The sequence below is a fragment of the Mobula hypostoma genome, chromosome 21, assembly GCF_963921235.1.
Source record: "Mobula hypostoma chromosome 21, sMobHyp1.1, whole genome shotgun sequence".
In the NCBI taxonomy this organism is placed as follows: domain Eukaryota; kingdom Metazoa; phylum Chordata; class Chondrichthyes; order Myliobatiformes; family Myliobatidae; genus Mobula; species Mobula hypostoma.
The window spans coordinates 31,167,637-31,194,474 of NC_086117.1; the positions used below are offsets into that span (position 1 = coordinate 31,167,637).

Consider the following 26,838-nt stretch of genomic DNA (forward strand, 5'->3'; position numbering starts at 1 on the left):
AAAGTAGACCCAGGGAATTATTCAGGGAGAGAATTTGGAAGAGAAAGGATGAAGCAAAGCAGTTTTAAAACAAGTTATTGGCATCAATGGAAATGATTATACTTATGAGAGTAATAAATTTGAAAATGCTGGTAAAATTCAGCAGGTCAGGCAATACCTATGGAATTAATGTTTTAACTGCTCCCCTTTCACAGATGCTGCATCTCAGGGTTTCGGACCTGACGCATCAAATGTTCCTCCTATTACGTTCTCACTTTAAATCCTAAGCATCTGTATTTATTTCTGATTTCCATCATCACCTTCTATTTGCTTTTTCTGCAAAGTTGAATTTGATCTTTATTAATTTAAAACCAAAGCCTTTGTGCATTACCTTGGTATTACTGAGATAATCTTTGGGCCCAGTACTCCTGATATTCTTCACATATCTTAAACAAAAGGCTTCTTTGGAGCCAAGTAAAAGGGATCAAGCAATCTCTTGACTACAGACAATTCATGAAATCATTTGATTTCTGAATGGGTTTTACAGTGGAATCATTATCATTAATTACTGGTTATATTCTGCGCACCTTAATGGATTGAAGTTGAAGATGCAGCTGGTGACTAGTGTTTGATTCCTTTGCATTTCTGTTTCCAAGTGCTTCCAGTGAACTATTTGTAATAATGTAAACAGTAGCAATAGTGCCTCTGAAATTAACAGATGGTTCAACAGAAATGCAAAGCAAAATGATAGCTACTAGCAGCATTAAATGGCCTTTCCCCCTACATCTGTGTTTACTTAAAACCTGTTCCATCTGCAATACATCTAAAATAGATCATTCTCTAGAAACATTATCTCGTTTTCCCTTGCCACAATTCTCCCTCCTCCGCCAAGTACTGTCTCAGTACTTAGCTTTGGCATTTAATCATCCTCGGTATTTTGATTTGTGGATGCACTGAACGAGTACTGTTAGGTAGAAAATGATTCTGTGGCAAACCTCTGGAAAGAGAAACTGTTACCATTTCAGGTCTGCAGTGGGCTCATCAGAAATTGTGAAGAGGAAAAACAAGTTAGCTTTAGGTAGCTGAGGAGGTGGGGGGAGGTAACATAAGCAAAAGAGCTTATCCCGATCTCAACTGTGACTTAACTGCTACATTAAATCATCTGGTTTCATCTTATCAGCAACATCTCTTTTGTTCTATCCATCTCTCTCTCACATGCTCTGTTACCTATATCTAACCTGTTTTCTCTCTTTCCCAACTGGGATGAAGGGTCCTGGATGTGAAACATCAACTGTTTCCCTTTCCGTAGATGCTGCCTGGGCTCTGAATCCTCACTAGATTAGGGATTTTATTTCTGCTTTTTACATCATCTGGTAAATTGATAAATTCGTTTATTATTGAGGTGCAGTAAAAAAAGTGTTTTCATGCCATCACGTTGTAGTGCAGAGGAAATGCAACAAGAGAATGCAAAATAAAGTGTTGATGTTACAGAGAAAGTACAATGCGGGCAGCCAATAAGGTGCAAGGTCGCGCCGCATTAGATTGTGAGGTCAAGAGTCTATCTTATTGTACAAGGCGGTTTTATAACAGCAGGACAGAAGCTGTCCTTGACCCTGGTACATGTTTTCAGGCTTTTCTATCTTCTGCCCGATGGGAGAGGGGAGATCAGTGAATGCCTGAGGTGCTCAGGTTATTTGATTATATTGGCTGCCTTACTGAGGCAGTGAGAAGTATACACAGAGTGAATGGAGAGGAAGCTGGTTTCCATGTTGTGCTGAGCATGTTCACAACTCTCTGCAGAGGAGATGTCATACCAAGCTGTGACATATCTAGACATGATGCTTTTTATGATGCATTTATAAAAGTAAGTGAGGGTCAATGGGATCATGCCAAATCTGCAGAATTTGATTTTCTTTGCAACTATCTTTTCCATCATTCTCCTTTTCACATGCCACTTAAAATCTATCTCCCTGGCCATTTGTTATAGTAATTCTCCAAGAAGTACAGACTTTTGTTTTGATGGGTTTTCTGTACTTTGGCACATTATAGCCACTCTATAAATACAACTGTCATTGTACAATATTTCCCTGTGATCTGATTTTTGTTGGGCCTTATAAAACCTTCTTCCATCTTCTCTCCCTTAGCCAGTGAAATTGCTGGCTTTCGCTGGGACACAGCCCAATAAATCCCGGTAGCCCAACAATATTTTACTGAAGGGTCGATTTATCCTGTTTAAGCCTCTCTGGTAAAAGCCATCATACGCTATTTCGCAATGGTGATTTATCATAGCTGAAGCCAGGCAGTATTTACCAGTGTGAAAAACATGCTCTAATCACAAGAACTGTCGCTTGTTCTATCTCATCTTATTTCACGTTGCCCATATTATAAAACACTTGTTAGTTGCTCCATTATCGCTGTTAATTATCGCTGTTAATTGGACTAATTTAACATGCTTTTATGATTTATTTTCTTTTCCCCTTCTGTCTCTTTGGAACATACCCCCTTTTTGCTCTGTAATGTTCCATCAACAGATTATAATTTTTCCAATACAGAAGGAGATCCTACTGATGGCACCAATACACGCAACTCCGATGGGAATCGTAAAATATTCCCGTTTAGGATTACTACAGCTGAGATCCACAGTCACAGCCATGAGCCCTTCAGTAAGCAGCATTCTTTTAAGATGTTTAAAAAATCTATTGATACTCCAATTTGATGAACCCTGGATGGCAGACTCAGGTTATGAGTGCTGTTCCCCCTTTAAGAAAACATAAGTGGGGACGGTACACCAGTCTACAGGTACGATTGAAATGCCGAGGCCTTAGACCTTATTCCCAACTCTCCTACTGGTGAATGTCCAGCCTCTGGAAAATAAAATTGAGGACATCAGAGCAAGATTGCTGTACCAGAGGAATATCAGGGACTACTGTGTGCTTTGCTTCAAGGAAACATGGCTATTGCCTTGCCATTTTGGATGCAGCACTGCAGCCCAATGGCTTAACCATTCTTTGCCAAGGTGAGTCAGTTGAGTCTTCTAAAGGTAGAGGAGGGAGCGTATGCTTCATAATTAACTCATCATAGTGCACAAATTTTACAGTTCTGTCTCATTCCTGCTCATCTGACCTGAAACATCTAGCAGTCAGGTGTTGATCATTTTATACTCCACTTCATGCCAGTGTCAGGCAGGCATTGGAGGAGCTGAGCACCATGATCAGCAGACATGAAACAGCACACCCTGATGCATTCCCTATCATTTCAACAAAACCAGCTTGAAGAAGTCCCTGAAAACTACCACCAAAATATCACCTGTAGAACCAAAGGAACCAACACACTTGACCAATGCTATACAACCATCAAAATCACTTTCCATGCCATCCTACACTCACACTTTGGAAAGTCCGATCACCTGGCTGTACTTCTACTATCAATGTATAGGCAGAGAATGAAGACCACAACACCAGTGGCGAGGACCAAGAAGGAACGGTCAAGGGATGCAGAAGAGTGGTTACAGGACTGCTTTGAGTCAGTAGTCTGGACAATAGTCAGGGATCCATCTTTGAATCTGAATGAATACGCTATTGTTGTCACGAACTTCATCAGCACCTGTACGGATGCGCGTGTGTCTTCAAGATCGTACCTGCATACTGAAACCGGGATGAACCAGGAGTTTCATAGACTGCTGAGGACTAGGTTTGCAGTATTCTATACTAGTGATCCAGAACTATACAAGGTCCAGGATGACCTATGGAAGGCTACATTAAGAATGAAAAAACACTTCCAATTGAAACTAGGGACAGAATCTGATGCACATCGTCTCTGGTGGGCTTTGCAAGCCGTGACATATTGAAACATAACACCATGAATGGCTGTGATGCTTCACTCCCAAATGAACTCAATAACTTTTATGCACACTTTGGAACAGAGAATACCACTACACGTGTGCGAATCCCTGCAGCATCTGATGACCCAGTGTTCTCTGTCATGGAGGCCAACATCAGAACAGCTTTCAAGAAGGCGAACCAGGCCCAGATGGTCTATCTGACAGGGCTCTGAAAATCTGAGCCAAGCAACTGGTGGGAGTGTTCAAGGACATCTTCAACCTCTTACTGCTGCAGATGGAAGGGCTTCAAAAGGGTGGCAATCATACCAATGTCAAAGAAGAGGAAGGTGAGCTATCTTAATGACCATCACCCAGTGGCACACATATCTACTGTGATGAAGTATTTTGAGAGTTCAGTCATGACTAGAATCAACTCCTGCCTGAGTAAAGACCTGGATTCACTGCAATTTACCTATGGCCACAATAGGAGTACAGTGGATGCAACCTCACTGGGTCTACAGTAGCTACAATCTCATTAGCTCTTCATTTGGCCTTCATTCACCTGGAAAATAGTAATACCTATGTCAGGCTGCTGTTTATTGGTTACAGCTCAGCATTCAGCACAATCCTACCTCAATTCTAATCAACAATCTCTGTGCTCCCCTCTGCAACTGGATACTTGGACTTTCACACCAGGAGACCACAGTCTGCACAGATCAGAAATAACATCTCCTCCTTGCTGACAATGAACACTGGCACACCTCGAAGATGCATGCTAAGTCCACCGCTCTAATCTCTCTACACCCATGAATGGGTTGGCTATGCACAGTTCAGACACCATTACTAATATGCTGCCAACACAACTATTGTTTGCAGAATTTCAGATCGTGACACAGAGGCATACAGAAATGAGATAAATCAGCTGGTTGAGTGGTGTCACAAAACCAACCTTGCACTCAACATCAGTAAAACCAAGGAATTGATTGTCGACTTCAGGAAGGGGAAGTTGAGGGATCAGAAAGCATTCCTAATTGAGGGAAAAGCAGTAGAAAAAGTGAGTAGTTTCAAGTTCCTGGGTGTTGACATCTGTGAAGTTCTATCCTGGGCCCAATATATAGATGCAATTACAAAGAAGGCATGACAGCAGCTCTATTTCATCAGTTGGTTGAGGAGAGTTGGTATGACACCAAAGACTCCTGCAAATTTCTACAAATGTACCATGGAGTGCATTATAATGAGCTGCATCACTCTCTGGTATGAAGAGGTCACTGCACAGGTTTGGAAAAAGTGGAAAAAATGTAAATTGAGCCAGCCCCATCATAGGCACTAGCCTTCCCATCATCTAGGTCACATTCAAATGGTGATACCTCAAAATGGTGGAAGCCATGATTAAGGACTCCCCTCACCCAGATCATGCTCTCTTCTTATTGCTATCATTGAGGAGGAGGAACAAGAGCCTGAAGATGCAGCTTCTCCCCCTGTGCCATCAGATTTCTGAATGGACATTGAATCATTGAATATACCTCACTTTTTCTTTCCTCTCTTTTATGCTACTTATTTAATTTATTTTTATATATACTTCTTATTGTAATGTATTTTTTTTATCATGTATTGGAATGTACTGCTGTCAGAAAACAACAAATTTCATGATGTATACCAGTGATATTAAAACTAATTCTGATTTTGGTTCTGGACCTTGGTAGGGTAATCTGTTCTGAACCATTACCAAGCTTTCTTTCCATAGCCCATAAACTATTCTCCCTTGTTTATTTCTTTGATTCACTTTTGAGCGTACTGATTGATTATGTTTTCAACACTCCTCCAGTCAGTGAATTCCAGGTCCTGTTTTCTTTCCTTTTCAATTGTTTTAGTGTTGGTGTCATTAGTACAGATCACATAAGAAAGTGCAATGACTTGGTTATGGTTTTTAGTGCTATGTTGTAGGTATTTCATTTTAGCAGTTCTGTAAGAACAGTCTGTTCTGCTTTCAGCTTGCTTGGGTTTGAGCTAAGACAAGGGGCTTTGATGTTCAACTTGGGAATGTTGTCTCAGTCAATCAGGATGGTGGAATTGGGAGAAGGTTCTAGAGAATGGTGGGCGGAGAGGTTTTTGTGACGGACACTGGTGTGGGTGGAGGTCTTTTTGGCGGGAGCAGGAGGGAAGATGGCTGAGGATGCCGTCCCTGCTGCACAAGGTGCTTTGTGCAGATGAATGGCTTCAAGGAAGAAGGACCAATACTCCCATGGGAGATCCCATTTGCTTGAGATGGATTTCAAGCAATATTTGGAAGGTGTTGTGTGCTTTCACATAGACCAACAGTCCAGCACAAGTTAAAGGCAACAACTTATGTGCGCATTTGGACTGGGTAAACAAATGGAGCCTTTTAATTTTTTTCCTTTTTCTTTTTTCTACTAACTGTTCAATAAAGCTAACAGGGCGTGTACAAGCTGTTATTCCTTGCTGACGGCTAACTGCACGGGGGCAGTATTTACACAGTGTTCACACAGGCTGGGATTTGGGTGGGCGAGACGTCCCAACCTCCCGCGTTCGGTGGGACTCAAGTCATATCTACCCTAGACTTACGGAGCCTGGGAAAAGTGGTTTTCTCATCATTGGGTCTGGTACCTGTTAGCGAGGGGCTGACAAGCCAAGTCTGTAGAGTTGCCCTGTAAAAGGGGGTTTCAAAAGTTATGATGCTCTGTTTAGGCCTCCTACAGTGTAGAGATTGGTGAATCTCTGAAATTCTCTTCACCAGAAGGCTCTAAGAGGCTGCATCATTGGAGCCACATAAGGAGGAAGTTTAATAGTAGTTTTTGAAGATGGGAATTGAGGACAACAAAGAACAGATTCAGAAGAGGACTTGAAGCCTGGGACAGATCAGTCACAATCATATTGAAGGGCGGAGCAGACTTGAAGGTTGAGTGACCTACTGCTGCTCTTACTCTCTTCTTTTAGTGGAGACACAAGAGATTTTGTAGATGTTGCTGAGTTCCTTCAGCATTTTGTGTGCTTTCCTCTTTTCTTATATTTTTTTTTCTGTTGCTTTTCTAACCACCCAGCTGACTATCTGCATTTCTAGTATCTAAAGTCCACTTTAAAATAATTCAAACATCCACTGATTTAAGCATCAGAACAAGAATTACTCAGAAAACGCAAACAAGCTCTTAAGTTCATCGAGTTTGTACCAGCCATCTACCACCGATTCTTAACCGAATATTTAATCTGTTTTTTAAACTCTCTCCACATTCTCATCTCATCAGCTCCCTCCAGATTCTACCCCATGCCTACACACTAGGGTTAATTTACAGTGGCCAATTAATCCACCGACCCACATACCATTGGAATGTGGGAGAAAATCAGAATATCCGGAGCAAAGCCACATGGTCACAAGGTAGAACATGTAAGCTTCACATGTTCCAATGTCATGTCACTGGGTCTACAAGCCAGCAGATTTAAAACCTCATAAGAGCATTCCAAGAATCGATGAAGGGTCTCAGCCTGAAACATCGACTGTTTATGATGCTACCTGACTTGCTGAGTTCCTCCAGCATTTTGTGTGTGTTGCTCATGTTATAGTAAAACATCCTCCCATAACTTAAAGTAAATTGTACTTTCCATTCACAACCAGATGTGGCAGGGCTGCAGAATTTTGATCTCAGAGATCACTCAGATCCATCTGTAATATGCTGTTCAGTGCAAGATTCCCATTTTAGAGTTCCATCCAGCTTAGAACTACACTCTCAGGATGTCCTTCTGCACTGTCCATTAATGCAGAGTTGATCCCCTGTTTGACTGTAACACTTCCCTGGGAAACACGCTCTCATCATCAAAGGAAACAAGCTTAAAACCAAGGAAATCTGCAAAAACACTGCAAATAAAATTCATCTTCAATTTCTCTACCCATAATGAGAATGAATAATTCAAACAAAATTGTTCTTGTACATGAATACTTCCAGTGATTATGGCATAGTTTCTTATACTGAAAGCATTAAGAAATAGATAACTGAGCTAGTTTTCCAAACAATGCCTTCATATCTAATACACAATAATTTCATTTTTCATGGAATGACAAATGCCATTTAGAAAGGGAAACAATTTTTTTGTCTGGGAACAAAACACGAAAAAGGTCACCAGCTTTAAATGTAAAGCTGTGCTACATTCATTTTCAGAAAATGGATCTGTATGCACTGCACACAAAGCCACGTGTGGACTCTAATCTTTCACAGGGTTTCCACCATTAATACAATCAATCACAGCTCAGCAAGTTTTGTTTTCAGACAGCTAATCTTGTACCATCAGCTCCTGTTAATAGGTTTCAAGCAATCTATAGGCACACAATGCATCTTTTTTGTCACAAGGAATCTCTGGATGCCATTCATTTGTCAGGGTTCCCTAAAAGAAAAGGCCACTGAAGCCAACGGTGCTCATATCAAGTCGTTCAGCTGGAGTAAAGAACTCTGCAAAAGCTCGCTCCCTGAGCATGCAATTGAACAATTCCATGACCTGTACTTTGTCCTCAATTTCCTGACAATTTTATTTTTCTGAAAGGAAGGGAGCTATATCTTCTTGGACGTTCCTTTCTTCAGACTAACTCTACTTTTCTGGGTTCTGTTACCCAGTAATTCACTCAGTGCTCCATTATTTGTGGGTGCGTGCAAGGAATCAAACATTACATGTGAGAAGTTAAAGTATATTTAGTTCCTTTCCAATTTATTATGTGGCTACCACTTGGCTGCACAGCCTCACTTTTCAAACGTCAGAATCCCACTTGAAAAGCAAAATTAATTCCTGCTACATTGTTAATGAAGAAGGAGATCAAATAAGCACCCAATGCAATTAATGAAGAGAAAATTAATATAATTCAGAGAGGTATCCGTAAATAATTAAACTTGATATTTCACATGGTGGACTGTTATTTTGAGCTGAAGTTTGAAGTACTTATAAATTTGCAGATAACACGGTAAGATCTCAAATGGCAATGCGGAGGCGTACAGAGGGTGAGGTAGATTGGCAAAACAGCATATTTTACTTCATGTAAGACAGATCATCAGCAGGTTGTAAGAGTGGGCTCCCTCACCTCCAACCCTCTGATTCTCAATACAGGAGCCCCTCAGGGCTGCGTACTGAGTCCCCTCGTTTACTCCCTGTATACCCATGACTGTATCGCCACCCACAGCTCCAATCTGCTAATTAAATTTGCTGATGACACTACATTGATTGGCCTTACCTCAAACAATAACGAGGTGGCCTGCAGGGAAGAAGTCATCTCTCCGACACAGTGGTGTCAAGAAAACAACCTCCCCTTCAATGTCACTGGTTGTGGATTACAGGAGGAATGGAGATGGGCTAACCCCTATTGATATCAATGGATCTGGGATTGAGAGGGTAAACAGCTTCAAGTTCCTCAGCATCCACATCACCGAGGACCTCATGTGGTCTGTACATACCAGCTGTGTGGTGAAAAAGGCACAACAGCGTCTCTTTCACCTCCGACGGTTGAGGAACTTTGGTATGGGCCCCCAAATCCTAAGGACTTTCTACAGGGCCACAATTGAGAGCAACCTGACTGACTGTATCGCTGCTTGGTATGGGAACTGTACCTCCTTTAATTGCAGTACTCTGCCGAGAGTGGTGCAGACAGCCCACCGCATCTGTATATATAGAATATAGAGAAAACCCCTACAGCACAATACAAGCCCTTCGGCCCACAAAGCTGTGCCAAACATGTCCTTACCCTAAAACTACCTAGGCTTACCAATAGCCCTCCATTTTTCTAAGCTCCATGTACTTACCAAGCAGTCTCTTAAAAGACCCTATCGTTTCCGCCGGCAGCCCATTCCACACACTCACCGCTCTCTGCGTAAAAACCTTACCCCTGACATCTCTTCTGTACTTACTTCCAAGCACTTTAAAACTACGCCCTCTCTTGCTAGCCATTTCAGCTCTGGGGAAAAGCCTCTGACTATCGACACGATGCAGGATTTCCCATGATTCTGGACATTTTCAAGGACAGGTGTGTAAAAAGAGCCCATAGGATCATTGGAAACCTGAGCCATCCCAACCCCAATCTATTCCAGCTGCTACCATCCGGGAAGCAGTACCGCAGCATAAAAGCCAGGACGAACAGATTCCGGGACAGCTTCTTCCACCAGACCATCAGACTCATGAACTTACGCTGACTTGAGTGTACTCTGTATTACGTTGACTGTTCTATTTATTATAAATTACTATGATTGCACATTGCACATTTAGATGGAGACATAACGTAAAGATTTTTGCTCCTCGTGTACGTGAAGGATGTAAGAAATAAAGTCAATTCAATTCAATTCAATTCAGAGATAATAAACCTGATTTAGACTCTGATCATTCGTTTCAAGTACTCTGAAGTGTGGCACAGTAGTGTAGTGGTCAGCACAACGTTTTACAGTACAGGAGACCAGGGTTCAATTTCCAGCACTGCCTGTAAGCAGTTTGTATGTTTTCCCTGTGACTGCACGGGTTTTCTCCAGGGGCTCCAGTTTCTCCCACAGTCCAAAGACCTACCAGTTATTAGGTTCATTGGTCATTGTAAATTGTACTGTGATTAGGTTAAGATTAAATTGGAGGACTGCTGAGCGGCACGGCTCGAAGTGCTGGAAGGGTTTATTCCACGCTGCATCTCAATAAATAAATTAATTAATTAATTCATACCTGAAATCCCACGTGAATCACAACACCGGAAGTCATTGTGAAAGGATGATGACCTGAGACATTCACTTTTTTATTCTCTCCATCACTTGCATTATTTTAGATTGTGACTGGGTGTTCACTTCACCAAGGGAGTAGAGTGAACTGGTGTAGGGAGCAGGGTTTCAGATTTCAGGATAATTGGGACCTCTCCTGGGGCAGGTGGGACCTGTACAAGAGAGACGGGTTACACTTGAACTACAGGGGGACCAATATCCTTTCAGGGAGGTTTGTTAATGCTATTGGGGGGGCTTTAAACTAGATTTGCAGGGGAATGGGAACCACAGTACCAGAGCTGACAGTGTGGCTGGGGTGAAAATAAATGATGTTAAAAGTTCAAGCAAATCCACTAATAGAAAGGTTGTGAGTGGTGGTAAAAATCTTCTGAGGTGTATATATTTCAATGCTAGGAGTATTGCAGGGAAGCTGGATGGGTTGAGGGTGTGGATTGACACATGGAATTATGACGTTGTAGCAATTAGTGAAACTTGGCTACAGGAGGGGCAGGACTGGCAGCTTAATAGTCCAGGGTTCCGATGTTTCAGATGTGATCGAGGCAGAGGAATGAAAGGTGGGGGAGTAGCATTGCTTGTTAGGGAAAATATTACAGCAGTGCTCAGGCAGGACAGATTAGAGGGCTTGTCTACTGAGTCCTTGTGGGTGGAGCTGAGAAACAGGAAAGGTATGGCCACATTAGTGGGATTGTATTACAGACCACCCAATAGTCAAAAAAAGAGAATTTGAAGTGCAAATCTGCAGAGAGATAGCAGGCAACTGCAGGAAACATAAAGTTGTGGTGGTAGGGGATTTTAATCTTCCATATATTGATTGGGTCTCCCATACTGTTAGGGGTCTAGATGGTTTAGAGTTTGTAAAATGTGTTCAGGAAAGTTTTCTAAATCAATATATAGAGGGACCAACTAGACAGGATGCAATATTGGATCTCCTGTTAGGAAACGAGTTAGGACAAGTGACAGAAGTCTGTGTAGGGGAGCACTTTGGTTCCAGTGATCATAACACCATTAGTTTCAACTTGATCATGGACAAGGATAGATCTGGTCCTAGGGTTGAGGTTCTTAACTGGAAGAAGGCCAAATTTGAAGAAATGAGAAAGGATCTAAAAAGCGTGGATTGGGACAGGTTGTTCTCTGGCAAGGATGTGATCGGTAGGTGGGAAGCCTTCAAAGCAGAAATTTTGAGAGTGCAGAATTTGTATGTTCCTGTCAGGATTAAAGGCAAGGTGAATAGGAATAAGGAACCTTGGTTCTCAAGGGATATTGCAACTCTGATAAAGGAGAAGAGGGAGTTGTATGACGTGTATAGGAAGCAGGGAGTAAATAAGGTGCTTGAGGAGTATAAGAAGTGCAAGAAAATACTTAAGAAAGTAATCAGGAGGGCTAAAAGAAGACATGAGGTTGCCTTGGCAGTCAAAGTGAAGGATAATCCAAAGAGCTTTTACAGGTATATTAAGAGCAAAAGGATTGTAAGGGATAAAACTGGTCCTCTTGAAGATCAGAGTGGTCGGCTATGTGCGGAACCAAAGGAAATGGGGGAGATCTTAAATAGGTTTTTTGCATCTGTGTTTACTAAGGAAATTGGCATGAAGTCTATGGAATTAAGGGAAACAAGTAGCGAGATCATGGAAACTGTACAGATCGAAAAGGAGGAGGTCCTTGCTGTCTTGAGGAAAATTAAAGTGGATAAATCCCCGGGACCTGACAGGGTGTTCCCTCGGACCTTGAAGGAGACTAGTGTTGAAATTGCAGGGGCCCTGGCAGAAATATTTAAAATGTCGCTGTCTACAGGTGAGGTGCCGGAGGATTGGAGAGTGGCTCATGTTGTTCCATTGTTTAAAAAAGGATCGAAAAGTCATCCGGGAAATTATAGGCCAGTAAGTTTAACGTCGGTAGTAGGTAAGTTATTGAAGGGAGTACTAAGAGACAGAATCTACAAGCATTTGGATAGACTGGGACTTATTAGGGAGAGTCAACATGGCTTTGTGCGTGGTAGGTCATGTTTGACCAATCTATTGGAGTTTTTCGAGGAGGTTACCAGGAAAGTGGATGAAGGGAAGGCAGTGGATATTGTCTACATGGACTTCAGTAAGGCCTTTGACAAGGTCCCGCATGGGAGGTTAGTTAGGAAAATTCAGTCGCTAGGTATACATAGAGAGGTGGTAAACTGGATTGGACATTGGCTTGATGGAAGAAGCCAGAGAGTGGTGGTAGCGAATTGCTTCTCTGAGTGGAGGCCTGTGACTAGTGGTGTGCCACAGGGATCAGTGCTGGGTCCATTGTTATTTGTTATCTATATCAATGATCTGGATGATAATGTGGTAAATTGGATCAGCAAGTTTGCTGATGATGATACAAAGATTGGGGGTGTAGTAGACAGTGAGGAAGGTTTTCAGAGCCTGCAGAGGGACTTGGACCAGCTGGAAAAATGGGCTGAAAAATGGCAGATGGAGTTTAATACTGACAAGTGTGAGGTATTGCACGTTGGAAGGACAAACCAAGGTAGAACATACAGGGTTAATGGTAAGGCACTGAGGAGTGCAGTGGAACAGAGGGATTTGGGAATACAGATACAAAATTCCCTAAAAGTGGCGTCAGAGGTAGATAGGGTCATAAAGAGAGCTTTTGGTACATTGGCCTTTATTACTCAAAGTATTGAGTATAAGAGCTGGAATGTTATGATAAGGTTGTATAAGGCATTGGTGAGGCCGAATCTGGAGTATTGTGTTCAGTTTTGGTCACCAAATTACAGGAAGGATATAAATAAGGTTGAAAGAGTGCAGAGAAGGTTTACAAGGATATTGCCGGGACTTGAGAAACTCAGTTACGGAGAAAGGTTGAATAGGTTGGGACTTTATTCCCTGGAGCGTAGAAGAATGAGAGGAGATTTGATAGAGGTATATAAAATTATGATGGGTATGGCTAGAGTGAATGCAAGCAGGCTTTTTCCACTGAGGCAAGGGGAGAAAAAAACCAGACATGGGTTTAGGGTGAGGGGGGAAAAGTTTAAAGGGAACATTAGGGGGGGCTTCTTCACACAGAGAGTGGTGGGAGTATGGAATGAGCTGCCAGACGAGGTGGTAAATGTGGGTTTTTTTTTAACATTTAAGAATAAATTGGACAGATACATGGATGGGAGGTGTATGGAGGGATATGGTCCGTGTGCAGGTCAGTGGGACTAGGCAGAAAATGGTTTGGCACAGCCAAGAAGGGCCAAAAGGCCTGTTTCTGTGCTGTAGTTTCTATGGTTTCTATGATTTCTATGAAAAACCCACAGTCTCGGGTGGGAAAAATCTAAAATGGGATCAATTCTGACACAAGGTCACAAACCAAAAGTGTGAACTCTGGTTTGCTTTCCACAACTGTTGCCTAACCTACCAGGTATTTCTAGCATTCTGTTTTTACTTCTGATTAACTCCAGGTGAATGCATTTACTCCATTGCAGATAAGTCAAGGGTTCACTCTTGAGCCCTAATAAGATCTGGATATCACAAAATGGAGTATTTGCCGCTCAAATACCTTTCCCTTTGCTATGATCCAGAAAATGTGAAATGATTCTATTCAGGAAAAGCATGGGTATGTATTAGAAGTAGTCATTTCATCTTCTGTTGAAGGGTATCTTTTATGAAGTTTTCCTGTCAAGATGGCATCTGCGTATAACACTCCTTTGGTCGACATCTTCTGGATAGTTCATGGAACCATATATTTCACTTTTTTAATGTCTTTTACATTTGCTTTTTGTGTTGGAGCCTGTGATTTGATGTTTAGAGATCGTTTGGGTGTTTCAGTGCTCTTCAGACTCCAAGAGGTTAAAGCAACATGTGCAAACCTCATGGTGGGCAGACTGTGGATGGGGCGTGAGCCGATGTCTGACTCCATTTCACCAAATAAAGCTTTCATTGTTCGATGATTAAAGCAGCAAAGGAGACTGAAACGTTAAGGCACATGTGGAAGCTTGGAGATCAGTTCAGTGCTTCAGTGCTCTGCAATCTCTGAGAGGATTCTGGGAGACAGAACCTCGTGGCGGGCAGGCTGCAGGATGGGGCACAAACCGATGTTTGACTCCATTTCGCCAATTAAAGCGATGTGGGAGATTGAAGCATCGAGGCGAGTGCGGAGGGAGAGCGCCGGCTACCAGAGAGGCAAAGGTCTGTTGCTGGGCACGGAGAGTGCTCCCCAGGTTTTCTGCAATTTGGATGTAGACTTGGACTATAGACTTTCTTTCAGTCTTAAACTTTTTTATATTTTGTGCATTTCACCCAATCTTTCTCAAATTTTTGAGCAGGGAGAGGGATTTTAGGGTTGATGTGCCTGTTCCGTTTTTATCATCTTTTTGTGCGGAGGAGGGATTTGGGAGGGTTGATGTGCCTATTCAATTTTTGTTCATTTTTTTGTGCCAGGAGGGGAGATTTGGGGGTTGACGACCGTGCTGCCTCTCTTTTCTTTCTTGGTTTCATGGCTACCCAGAGAAGAAGAATTTCAGAGTTATATACTTTGATAGTAAATGAACCTTTGAACTTCTGAAGTCTGTGGGGGTTTACCAGGTATTGACTCAGGCAACTGAGCAGCTGTGGAGAAAAATTAGGGAACATGTTTCATACAGAGGTATGTGGAAAGATGAATATAATTTACAAACGTTACACTGCAGGAGAAGCCGTTTGACATAAGGGCAATGATGATTATGATCTATTGTAACACTTTAAGCAGTGGCTTCATGCCCAGATGAACAGGATGGTGCAGGCAATTTGTATTAGGTTTCTGAACACTGAACTTGAAGATGAAGCAATCTAGGAATACATCACTGTTGGTAGTAATAAACAGGCTGTAATGATTTGACACCCACTTCCCCAAACTAAGTTTATTGGATTTGATGGAAACATGTTCTAGAAATGGACTAAAATGCCTTGGCTGAAATGCAGTGTGTTTCTGTGTTTACACATTTTGTCTTTGGTTTTCCTTCAATGGTATGGTGATTATTTTGGTGGTATGGTGATTATTTTGGTGGTATGGTGTTATATTACTGGTCTAACAAGCCAAAGTTCTGGATCACTGATCTAGAGACATGTGTTTGAATTTCACATGGTAATTAAATGCAGCTGGAATTAAATGAATACCAGCGTTTAATAAAGCCAGTGAACTGCCATAAAAACTTAACCGGTTCACAAATGTCTTTCAAAGGAGGAAATCTGCTGCCCTTATCCAAATGTGATGCCAGCCCCATCTATGTGATTGAGTTGTACCACCTCCACATTTCACCGACGAGTAAGGATGGACAATAAATGCTAGCGTTGCCAGTGAATTTCACATCCTGTAAATAAAATAGAACACAGAACATAGAACATAGAATAGTACAGCACAGTACAGGCCCTTCGGCCCACAATGTTGTGTCGACCCTCAAACCCGACCTCCCATATAAGCCCCCACCTTAAATTCCTCCATATACCTGTTTAGTAGTCTCTTAAACTTCACTAGTGTACCTGCCTCCACCACTGACTCAGGCAGTGCATTCCACGCACCAACCACTCTCTGAGTAAAAAACCTTCCTCTAATATCCGCCTCAAACTTCCCACCCCTTACCTTAAAGATATGTCCTCTTGTGTTGAGCAGTGGTGCCCTGGGGAAGAGGCACTGGCTATCCACTCTATCTATTCCTCTTATTATCTTGTACACCTCTATCATGTCTCCTCTCATCCTCCTTCTCTCCAAAGAGTAAAGCTCTAGCTTCCTTAATCTCTGATCATAATGCATACTCTCTAAACCAGGCAGCATCCTGGTAATTCTCCTCTGTACCCTTTCCAATGCTTCCACATCTTTCCTATATTGAGGCAACCAGAAGTGGACGACCAAGGTGACCAAGCATTTTGAAAAGCACAAACAGATAAATAGAAGGGTAGCTCAAGCGAAGTGGCCTGTGGAAAGCGGCCAGTGAGTGAGTGGGCCAGTGAAGGAGTGGAGCTTTGAGGCTTTGACTCGAGAGGCTTCGTTGAGAAGAGGCGGAGGACAAGCTTGCTTGCAGTTAGTCTTTACAATGTTTCCTGAGACGGTGATGTGCCTCTCATGTGAGATGTGGCAGTCTTGGGGGAACGCCCCTCTCCCGCAGAGTCACATCTGCCAGAAGTGCATACGGCTGGGCGATCTGGAAGACCACGTAAGGAATCTTAAGCAGCACCTGGATGACCTTCGACTCATAAGGGAGAATGAGGCAGTCATAGATGAGAGCTGCAGAGAGGTAATCATTCCTAGGCTGTCGGAAGCAGGTTGTTGGGTGGCAGTCAGAGGGGGGAAAGCGAAGGTGAGCAGACAGGTAGTGCAGAGCACCCCTGTAGCCATTCCCCTGAATAATAAGTTTACCGTACTGGATGCTGTTGGCAGGGTCGACCGACCAGGTGTGAGCCACGGTGGCAGGGCCTCCGGCACTGAGTCCGACCCGGTGGTGCAGAAGCGTGGGACGGAGAAGAGGAGAGCTGTCGTCATTGGAGACTCTATAGTCAGGGGAGCACACAGGAGATTTTGTGGACGTGAGAAGGACACCCACATGGTTTGTTGCCTCCCAGGTGCCAGGGTCCGGGATGTCTCTGACCGGGTGCACGACATCCTGGTACGAGAGGGAAAGCAACCAGAAGTCATGATACATGTTGGGACCAACGACGTAGGCAGAAAGAGGGATGAGGTCCTGAAGTGTGAGTTTCGGGAACTAGGCAGAAGGCTGAAGAACAGGACCTCAAAGGTGGCGTTCTCAGGATTGCTGCCAGTGCTATGTGACAGTGATGGTAAGAATTGGAGGAGATGGCAGTTGAATGTGTGGCTGAGGAGTTGGTGCAGGGAGCAGGGTTTTAGATTTTTAGATCATGGGATCTCTTCTGGGGAAGGTGGTACCTGTACAGATTGGATGGGTTGCACCTGAACTCGAGGGGGAGCATATCCTTGTAGGTAGGTTCGCTGGCATGGTTCGGAAGGGTTTAAACTAATTTGCAAGGGGGATGGGACCCAGAGCGATAGAGCAGTGAAAGAAGTGCATGGAGTAAAGCCAGATCTAACATACAGAGAGGCTTTGAGGAAAGAGAAGCAGAATAAACCATGTAAAGACAGTAAGGTAGAAGGGCTGAAATGTATGTACCTCAATGCAAGAAGCACCAGGAACAAAGGTGATGAACTGAGAGCTTGGATACATACATGGAATTATGATGTAGTGGCCATTACAGAGACTTGGCTGGCACCAGGGCAGGAATGGATTCTCAATATTCCTGGATTTCAGTGCTTTAAAAGGGATGGGGGGGGGGAGGGGAGGAGGGGTGGCATTACTGGTCAGGGATACTATTACAGCTCCAGAAAGGGTGGGTAAGGTAGCAAGATCCTCTTTTGACTCAGTATGGGTGGAAGTCAGTAACAGGAAGGGAGCAGTTACTCTATTGGGGGTTTTCTATAGCAGCAGAGATACAGAGGAGCAGATTGGGAGGCAGATTTTGGAAAGGTGCAAAAATAATGGGGTTGTTATCATGGGTGACTTTAACTTCCCTAATATTGATTGGCACCTGATTAGTTCCAAGGGTTTAGATGGGGCAGAAGTTTGTTAAGTGTGTCCAGGACGGATTCCTGTCACAGTATGTGGACAGGCCAATTAGGAGGAATGCCATACTAGATCCAGTACTAGGTAATGAACCGGGTCAGGTCATAGATCTCTCAGTGGGTGAGCATCTGGGGAACAGTGACCACCGCTCCCTGCCTTTTAGCATTATCATGGAAAAGGATAGAATCAGAGAGGACAGGAACATTTTTAATTGGGGAAGGGCAAATTATGAGGCTATAAGGCTAGAACTTGCAGGTGTGAATTGGCTTGCCTGCAGAAGGCAGAGGGTCATAGAGGAGGGAGTACATTCAGATTGGAGGATTGTGACTAGTGGTGTCCCACAAGGATCTGTTCTGGGACCTCTCCTTTTCGTGATTTTTATTAACGACCTGGATGTGGGGGTAGAAGGGTGGGTTGGCAAGTTTGCAGATGACGCAAAGGTTGGTGGTGTTGTAGATAGTGTAGAGAATTGTCAAAGATTGCAGAGAGACATTGATAGGATGCAGAAGTGGGCTGAGAAGTGGCAGATGGAGTTCAACCAGGAGAAGTGTGAGGTGGTACACTTTGGAAGGACAAACTCCAAGGCAGAGTACAAAGTAAATGGCAGGATACTTGGTAGTGTGGAGGAGCAGAGGGATCTGGGGGTACATGTCCACAGATCCCTGAAAGTTGCCTCACAGGTAGATAGGGTAGTTAAGAAAGCTTATGGGGTGTTAGCTTTCATAAGTCGAGGGATAGAGTTTAAGAGTCGCGATGTAATGATGCAGCTCTATAAAACTCTGGTTAGGCCACACTTGGAGTACTGTGTCCAACTTCAGGCAGGGGCCTGAGTCAACTGTGTGGCATATTGCTGTGCCTGAAGACTCTCTCTTTCAATGATGCTGGTGAATATTGCTGAGGTTTCTGCAGTACGGATTTGGACTATTGACTTTTTCAGTCTTATGGTCTTTATATTCTGCATTTTCATTGTTCTTTCTCTTTGTTTTTATGTGGGAGAGAGCGATTTGGGAGTCAAAGTTCTTGTGGCATTTTGTGTAGGGGAGGGGGTTCTGAGGGTTGATGTTCCTGTTGATTTTTGTTAGTTTTTTGTGCAGGAAGAAGGGGATTTGGTGGATGAGGTTCTTGTTACATTTTTGTTAGTTTTTGTGCAGGGAAGAGGGATTGTGGGTGAGATTGTGTTGCCATTTTTTTTGTGCAGGAGGGGTGGGTTTGCTGTATTTCTCTGAACGGACTTCCATGGTTTATCCTTGTTTCATGTTTATCTGGAGATGAGTATTTCTCGGAGTTATATATGACGTACATACTTGGATAATAAATTAACCTTTAATTGAACCTTTGAACTGCAAAAAAAAGGATTTGAGCTATCATAAGAAGTAAAAATTATGAAATAAAACATAAAAATTTTGCAGAGTTAGGCCATTTGGCCCATCAAGTCTATTTCACCATTCGATCATGTCTGATTTGTTTCCCCTCTCAACCCCATTCTCCTACCTTCATTTTACAGCCTTTGACACCTTTATTAATCAAGAACTTATCAACCTCCACTTTCAATATGCCTAATGACTTGGCCTCCATAGATGTCTGTGGCAATGAATTCCACAGTACATCCAATATAGCCTTGTTAAGTTGAAAATCATAACCTCCTATCAACCAGACAATGACTTTTTAAATCAAATTTACATCATGCACAAGGATGTTCCAGACCTTCTAATACTTCCAAGTGACAATTTAGTTTAAGAACATGACATAGCCATCAGAGACTAGAACTGACTTCACCATTTGCATCTATCTTCCCCGCCATTCATTCTCAACCACTGAATCTTTTAGCAATATACATCACCCTCATTCTGCCGCTCTTCTCATAGTAGATACAAGAACTCAGGATATTTAATTCTCTAAAATGAAACCATCAGCAACTCTTCCCGATCCAGTCTCTCCGGGGGTCTCATTATGTGAGATCCATTTAGCATTCCATTAAAAGTTTTGACCCAAAATTAAAAGCGCAAGTATGGATGTTGAGAATGTGTTATTACATCAGCTAAGAAATGGTGAGTTGGAAGTGTAGGGTTGATGTTGTCACTATGCAGAGATAATAATGCCACCTGGCTAAATATTGGAACGTTTCTTCACTATGCTGTGGAGCACAAAATTCTTCAAGAATTCGATCAACTGAATAAAACAAAAATAAAAACTGAAACAAACTTCCAGAAAAAAATAAGATGGAAAGGGGATGAGAAAGGAAGGAAAGTTAAGGAAAATAGGAAGCTTAGTCTTCTGATAAAAAAAATAAAATCAGTAAATTTAAAATAATGACCAGAACTCCCTAGAAAACTCAAACAAATTGGGGACAAGTGCGATATTACAACTCTGCTCCATGATACATTTTACTATGTCAGAGGTGTTACATGAATGTAAATTTTAAAATGACAGGATGCATACAGAATGTATGGTGATCTGGTGATCAATTGGATTTCTAGATTGCAATTGTATTGACTCCTGGATGGAATGGGAAAACACAACAGGAAATGTTCTATTATGTCACAGGGCAGCTGTTTCTCAGTCAAACCATTAATTTCATTTGTAATGTATTTAATTAATTAAAATTTGATATACGTACATGGACTTGCATCCAACAGAGGATGTGATGTGTACACATATGCAACAAGTTTGACTGAAATCTAAACAAACTTCTTATAAAACACAATAGCAATTTGCAAAACATTGGGTTTTTCTGTCTCCAGGACAGAAAAGAGGTAATATATGAAAATCAGATTCATAAAAGATAACTGACTTAATTGTTGGTGACATCTGTTCAGTTCCTTGTGTTTCTGTGCATGAATCTTGTTCCCTGAGGAACAATACTCATGCTGAATCAACTTGAGCACTTTGTTGACATTGAACGAACAATGAGGAATATATATATAGGATGAACACCGATTTTCTGGCTCCTTTTCTACTCTGGCCGACTTCTGCTCCTTTGTCTTATGGTCTAATGGTTCCCATCATCACATTGCCTACTTACAGCATGGGGAGCTTTTGTGTTCCTGGCTACCTCTATCTAGCACATATCTCCACTGTGGCCATCTTCTTCTCCTACTGCCCAAAGGTTCCCTTCTTCTCTTTTTGACTGCCCCCATCTCTCATCCATCCATTTTCAGCCTTCTGTATCCTCCCCGACCTAGCTCTACATTCCTGTAAATCCTTTGGATGGAGGAGAAGATGGTGTTGCAATGCAGTGCACGTGGCCTCTCTGGTGAATGATATCGTATTTGTAAGTAGGATGCCGTGCACAATTCTGATTTGATGGAGACAAACGTGAGAAGCATGGAGGAACAACTGGAGAAACTTCTGAAATGCCCAGTTCACTGTCACTACTACTGTACGATCAAGAATCTCCAGAGGGGAAGGCCCCAAATCCTCGGCTTTGCCTGTTGCTGGCGGCCATGGCTGGGGTTGAAGCACTTGGCAGAGGTGGTGTTCGGTGCTCGGTGTCGGAGGACTGGTCAGAAGCTCGAAGCTTTCGGACGGACTCAGAGTTGGACTGTGGTCGGGTGCTTCCAGGATGCTGCATTGGCAAGTTTGCGGCGCTGGAAGCTCATGGCAGGGAGAGTTTTCTTCCTTCTATCGTCTGCGTGAGTTGATGGGACTTTCGAAAGACTTTGAGACTTTTTTTTACTGTGCCCATGGTTTGTTCTTCATCAAACTACGCTATTGCTTGCACTGTTGTAACTAAATGTTATAACTATGTGGTTTTTGTCAGTTTTTCAGTCTTGGTCTGTCTTGTGTTTCTGTGATATCATACTGGAGGAACATTGTATCATTTCTTAATGCATGCATTCCAAAATGACAATAAAAGAGGACTGCGTATCCTCATAATCTAATCTAATCTAATCTAATCTAATCCTCTTCAGGCCACTCCCGGCCCCTGTCTCACCGTTCCCCTATCCTTTTATGCTGGCTATCTCCCCTCTCCACTCTTACTGCCGATGTAAGATTTCAACCTGAAATGTTGATGGTTCCTTTCCCCTCACATATGCTCTTCAACTTGCTGAACTGCTTCAGCAGGTTACTTGCTGCTCCAGATTCCAGACTCTGCATTCTCCATTTTGCATCTTATTATTCATTTTCCCTGTTTTATCTTATACCTGGAAATATGAGATGCCACCATGTTAAGCAACAACAGCAGTTCAGGTGAAAATCTCTCTCTTAAACAGAAGGGTAGCAGACACCCACAGATCCAACAAACTCTTTCGTAAGACCAGTGATGTTGTGGGGATGGAACTGGACTCTCTCATGGTGGTGTCTGAAAAGAGGATGCTGTCTAAGTTGCATGCCATCTTGGTCAATGTCTCCCATCCACTACATAATGTACTGGGTGGGCACAGGAGTACATTCAGCCAGAAACTCATTTCACCGAGATAGGAAGCGTCATAGGAAGTCATTCCTGCCTGTGGCCATCAAACTTTACAACTCCTCCCTTGGAGGGTCAGACACCCTGAGCCAATAGGCTGGTCCTGGACTTATTTCATAATTTACTGGCATAATTTACATATTACTATTTAACTATTTATGGTTCTATTACTATTTATTATTTATGGTGCAACTGTAATGAAAACCAATTTCCCCTGGGATCAATAAAGTATGACTATGACTATGAAGTAGGATTTCTGTGTATTTAAGTCTCACTGCAGAGTCCACTGGCTGAAACTCCACAGCAGTCCCCAGTGGGTGCTCCACTGTCTTTTAAACCATGGCCATTTCTAATCATTTGAAAGGATTTTCTTCTGGTTAGGGGAAGGAGAACTCTTGATATTCTTTCATTTTGTTAACTAATACTAAAATAAGCTTTATCTGCTCTGTTTGTAGGACACTGGTTTGTAGAATTAGGCCATAACCTTCACGGGTAAGCAAATTTCCAATGCGTCTCATTCATAAAGTGCATTGGAACATCCTGACATTAAAATAGGTGTTGTATAAATACAAATCTTCCCAATTTGAATGGTGATAGCCATTGCTAGTGTTGTTAATTGCTATTTCCAAACCTGTTAAGAATGGAAAGCGTAATCTGAAAGGCCCCCCCCACCCTCGAAGTTATAAAGCAGTCATGAGCAATTATGTTTACATTTTCAATATCATTAGTTTGTTCATGGGAAATAGACAGAGACAAGACTATTGTCTGTTCTGATGAATTGAGTCAACAACAGTGTGAACAAATCCAGGTTAGTCTAGTTTCATTTTAGTCAACCATTTAGTAAATATCAAGAATCCAATGGTCTGTGAGATAATATTATGGTGTTGGCCCATAAATTAAATTTTAAATTTTCACCAAGTAGGATTTAAAATTCTGATCTCCAAACTCAGTTATATGTACATTGTCAGTGAACCCCTGACAGATTGGTCCCTGCTGATACAAGCATCTCTGGGGAAGCTTATCCAGTAGATGTGTGTCAGGAGCTAAGAAAATTACTGTTTCCTTTCATTTAACCAGGCAGGCAACCCGACAAACTATGAAAGACAACTCATCTTGTGTGCAATCAGTGGATGAATCAACCTAGTCACTGTTATTTTTCAGAGCTCCCCACTGAGGCAATGTAAAGCCAATAAAGTCCAGATGAATTTAGGAGATGGAACAAATGAAGTGACTTTATACGTTGTCAACCGGGTTGATCTGTTGGGAAAGACCACTCACCATTAATCTGACAAGTCACTTGTGGTCCCGTAGGAACATCAATCAAACATCAGTGAGGCAGCAGACTTGGAGATTGGCTGTATCCATGATTGATAAAAAGAAGCACATACTGCTGAATCACTTAGTAATTAGTTTGTAGTTTAAGTTCATCAACTTTGCACCATTGTCAAAAATTAAGGCTATCCTCAATTATTTAGTAATCTTTTTATGCAATCTGTAAGTGAGCTTTCTTTTCTGCAGTGTCACTCTCTGTGTAATATACATCTGCATAGTGCTGACAATAAGGTTTTTGTACATACCACACATCCTGTGGAGTCAACCTTTCGATCCGTCACGCAGCGGTAATTTCTAGTGCAACCTCCATTATCCCGAGAACAGTCACGCACAGGGCCAAACGAGGACAAGAGGTCATCTGGGGTTTCAAAGTATGTGGATCTCATAGATTCCTCCCTTAAAAGACAAGTCAAAATGTTAGGGAAAGTTGCACTTTAAATTGACCTCAAAAGCAACTAACACAAGAGAAAAGATTTTTGACAACATACACTCCAAAGCCTCATTCAGTTATTTCATCAGCTGAGACATTTTGTTTAATGTTACGAACAGTTTAATCCTTCAGAAATTGTCAGTCCAAATTAGGCCTTTAGGAATCATAGCTACTTATGTGCAAATTTTATATTCTGCTATCTCCTTAGGGTATGGGATTTGAAAAATCGACTGCCTTGTGTATTTTGTGATTCCTAAGTTCGAGTCGCTGCCCTCAGAGATGTCATTGAAATTCTGAGATAACTGGATTGAGCTGTCATTCCAACTAACTGTAGTTCATATTGGGCTCTTTTCAGTTCTATGCTTTTTTTCGTGTTCTTGCCTATTCTTTCTTGTTGTACGTTGACTGGCTGGGGGTTTGGGTGATCCGTTATTTTTTGTGCGAGGGAGGGGTTGTAGGTGTTCGGGGTTTGCGAGTTTTTGTTTCTTTTTCTTTTCGTGTGGGAGGGGGATTGATGTCTTCCTTTCAAATATTTATATGGATTTCTGCATTCTCTGGCTATCTGGAAAGGAGACAAACTTCAGAGTTATATTCCGCATACCTACTTTGATAATAAAATGAACCTTTGAACCTTTGAATTCTAAAGTGAAAGGAAAATGAAAAACTAATAAAACACAAGCAATACTATATGGTCCAATAAATTTGCAATTAACATGGACAAAAGGACATTAAGTGCTCATAATATTGGGTAATATGTTATCATGAATACAAGGCTGGTTAACGTATAGGAAACAGATTGAAAGAATAATTGGGTCAGCTGCAGACTGGCAGACTGTTACTAATTTGGTGACTCAAGGATAAGTGCTGGGGCCTCAGCTATTTAGTGTCAATATTAATGACCAAAGTGAAAAGATCAGTGCTTGAATATTCACACTGCATTTTATAACACTGAACAGCTAACCTTTGGAAATGATGCAACTTACAAAATTTAACTCAACTGACTGGGGTTAAATTTTGAGGCAAGCATGTGTTTCCAACAAACTAAAGCTCATGGAGAAAGTAAGTTGAAAGGTGGACTGAAGGAGACACAAAGAAATATAGAGAGATTTAGTAGGTAAGAAGGTCAGGGTGAGAAATGCAATTTTTTTCATAAAAAATAGATTGACATTCAGAGTGGTTTAGATATCACTGCACAAAATGATACCTACATATCAACAACAAAAAAAATAGGAAATAAGGTGTACTGTATCTCACCTATTCCAAAGGTGTTAAAGCACAAGATTAAGGAAATCCAACTTGATTTGGTATACCAAGAGCTGAAACACTGCTACTAGTTTTTGTCTCAGTATGTAAGGAATGGTACACTTCAAAAACCTCAAGGCTTATTCCTAAGATGGCAGATTGCCCTTATGAGGAGAGACCAAGCAAAATTATCAGTATTTATCTGGGCTTAGAAAAGCAGAAATTATTTACTCAAAATACCCAAGGATCTGTCAGGGAATTTCAGGACAAATGCAAAAAAGCTGAAATGTGCAAGATTTGAAGGTATAAGATTTGGGACTGAGAGGGAGAGAAATAGGCACAATTCCAAGTGGCCCTAGTTTTAGAAACCTAAACATATAACCAACTCAAATATTACAGATTACAATTCATAGTTATGGTCAAAGGAAGGAATCTAATAGATGACATAACCAAATCAAAATCCTTTAAAAAGAAGTTTCTTTGGGAATTGGATAAATTCAACCAAGTTATCATTCGGAATAGTGTTGTATAGTTCCACACAAGACCAAACAAAACTGGGGCCAAAATGGGGACTTGATTACTTTTTATTTCTTCTTCTGGGAAAGGTGAAATGAACATTGGTCCTTTGCTTCCATCCAGGAATGAACCCGAAGACGTCTCTCGTACCAGACAAAAGTGCCCACTTCAATATTATGGAACCCTGCATCAAATCGGCTATTTCTGGGTGGTCTCTCTTCCAAGTACTAACCACATGAGTCGACTTAGTTTCTGAGTTTAGATGTCAAAGGGTAAAATCAAGCAAATCCAATATTTATTGCACAGCCTGAATGACTCTAAATGATTAGTCCTGACGAAGGGTCTCGGCCTGAAACGTCGACTGCACCTCTTCCTATAGATGCTGCTTGGCCTGCTGCATTCATCAGCAACTTTGATATATGTTGACTTTAAATGAGCTGGTTTGCTCATCCATTACAGAGGCCAGCAGGGACTGGGAATGGATTTACCCATGGGGCAAACCAGCTGACTTTTTCTCCTGAAGGACATCATTGAATCTGGTGGATTTTAAGAACAGTCATCTGTAGTGTCGTGGCTACTGTTACTAACATCAGCCTTTTCTCATTCCACATATATTTTATCACCTGTACTTCAATTTGCCAGCTGCAAAAGTGGGATTTAAACTCATCACTTCCAGATCAGTAATTCAGACTTGTGGATACATATTCAAATATCTTGCTACCTTGCTAGCCTAAAAGAGCTAAATGAGCTCTTTAGTCATTTGAATAATATGTATGGAGGTTCAGTTACCAATTATGTGCC

The 26,838-nt window shown here is 41.9% G+C and overlaps 1 protein-coding gene across 3 annotated transcripts in view; it reads right to left on the reverse strand.

Annotated features, from left to right (window-relative positions):
- LOC134359927 (astrotactin-2-like) overlaps positions 1-26,838 on the reverse strand; it is a 1,812,737-nt gene that overhangs the window by 788,166 nt on the left and 997,733 nt on the right. For all 3 annotated transcript variants that reach the window (XM_063073791.1, XM_063073790.1, XM_063073789.1), the window contains one exon: positions 24,095-24,245. In XM_063073791.1, coding sequence (XP_062929861.1) covers positions 24,095-24,245 — 151 coding nt within the window. The remainder of the gene's footprint in view (positions 1-24,094; positions 24,246-26,838) is intronic.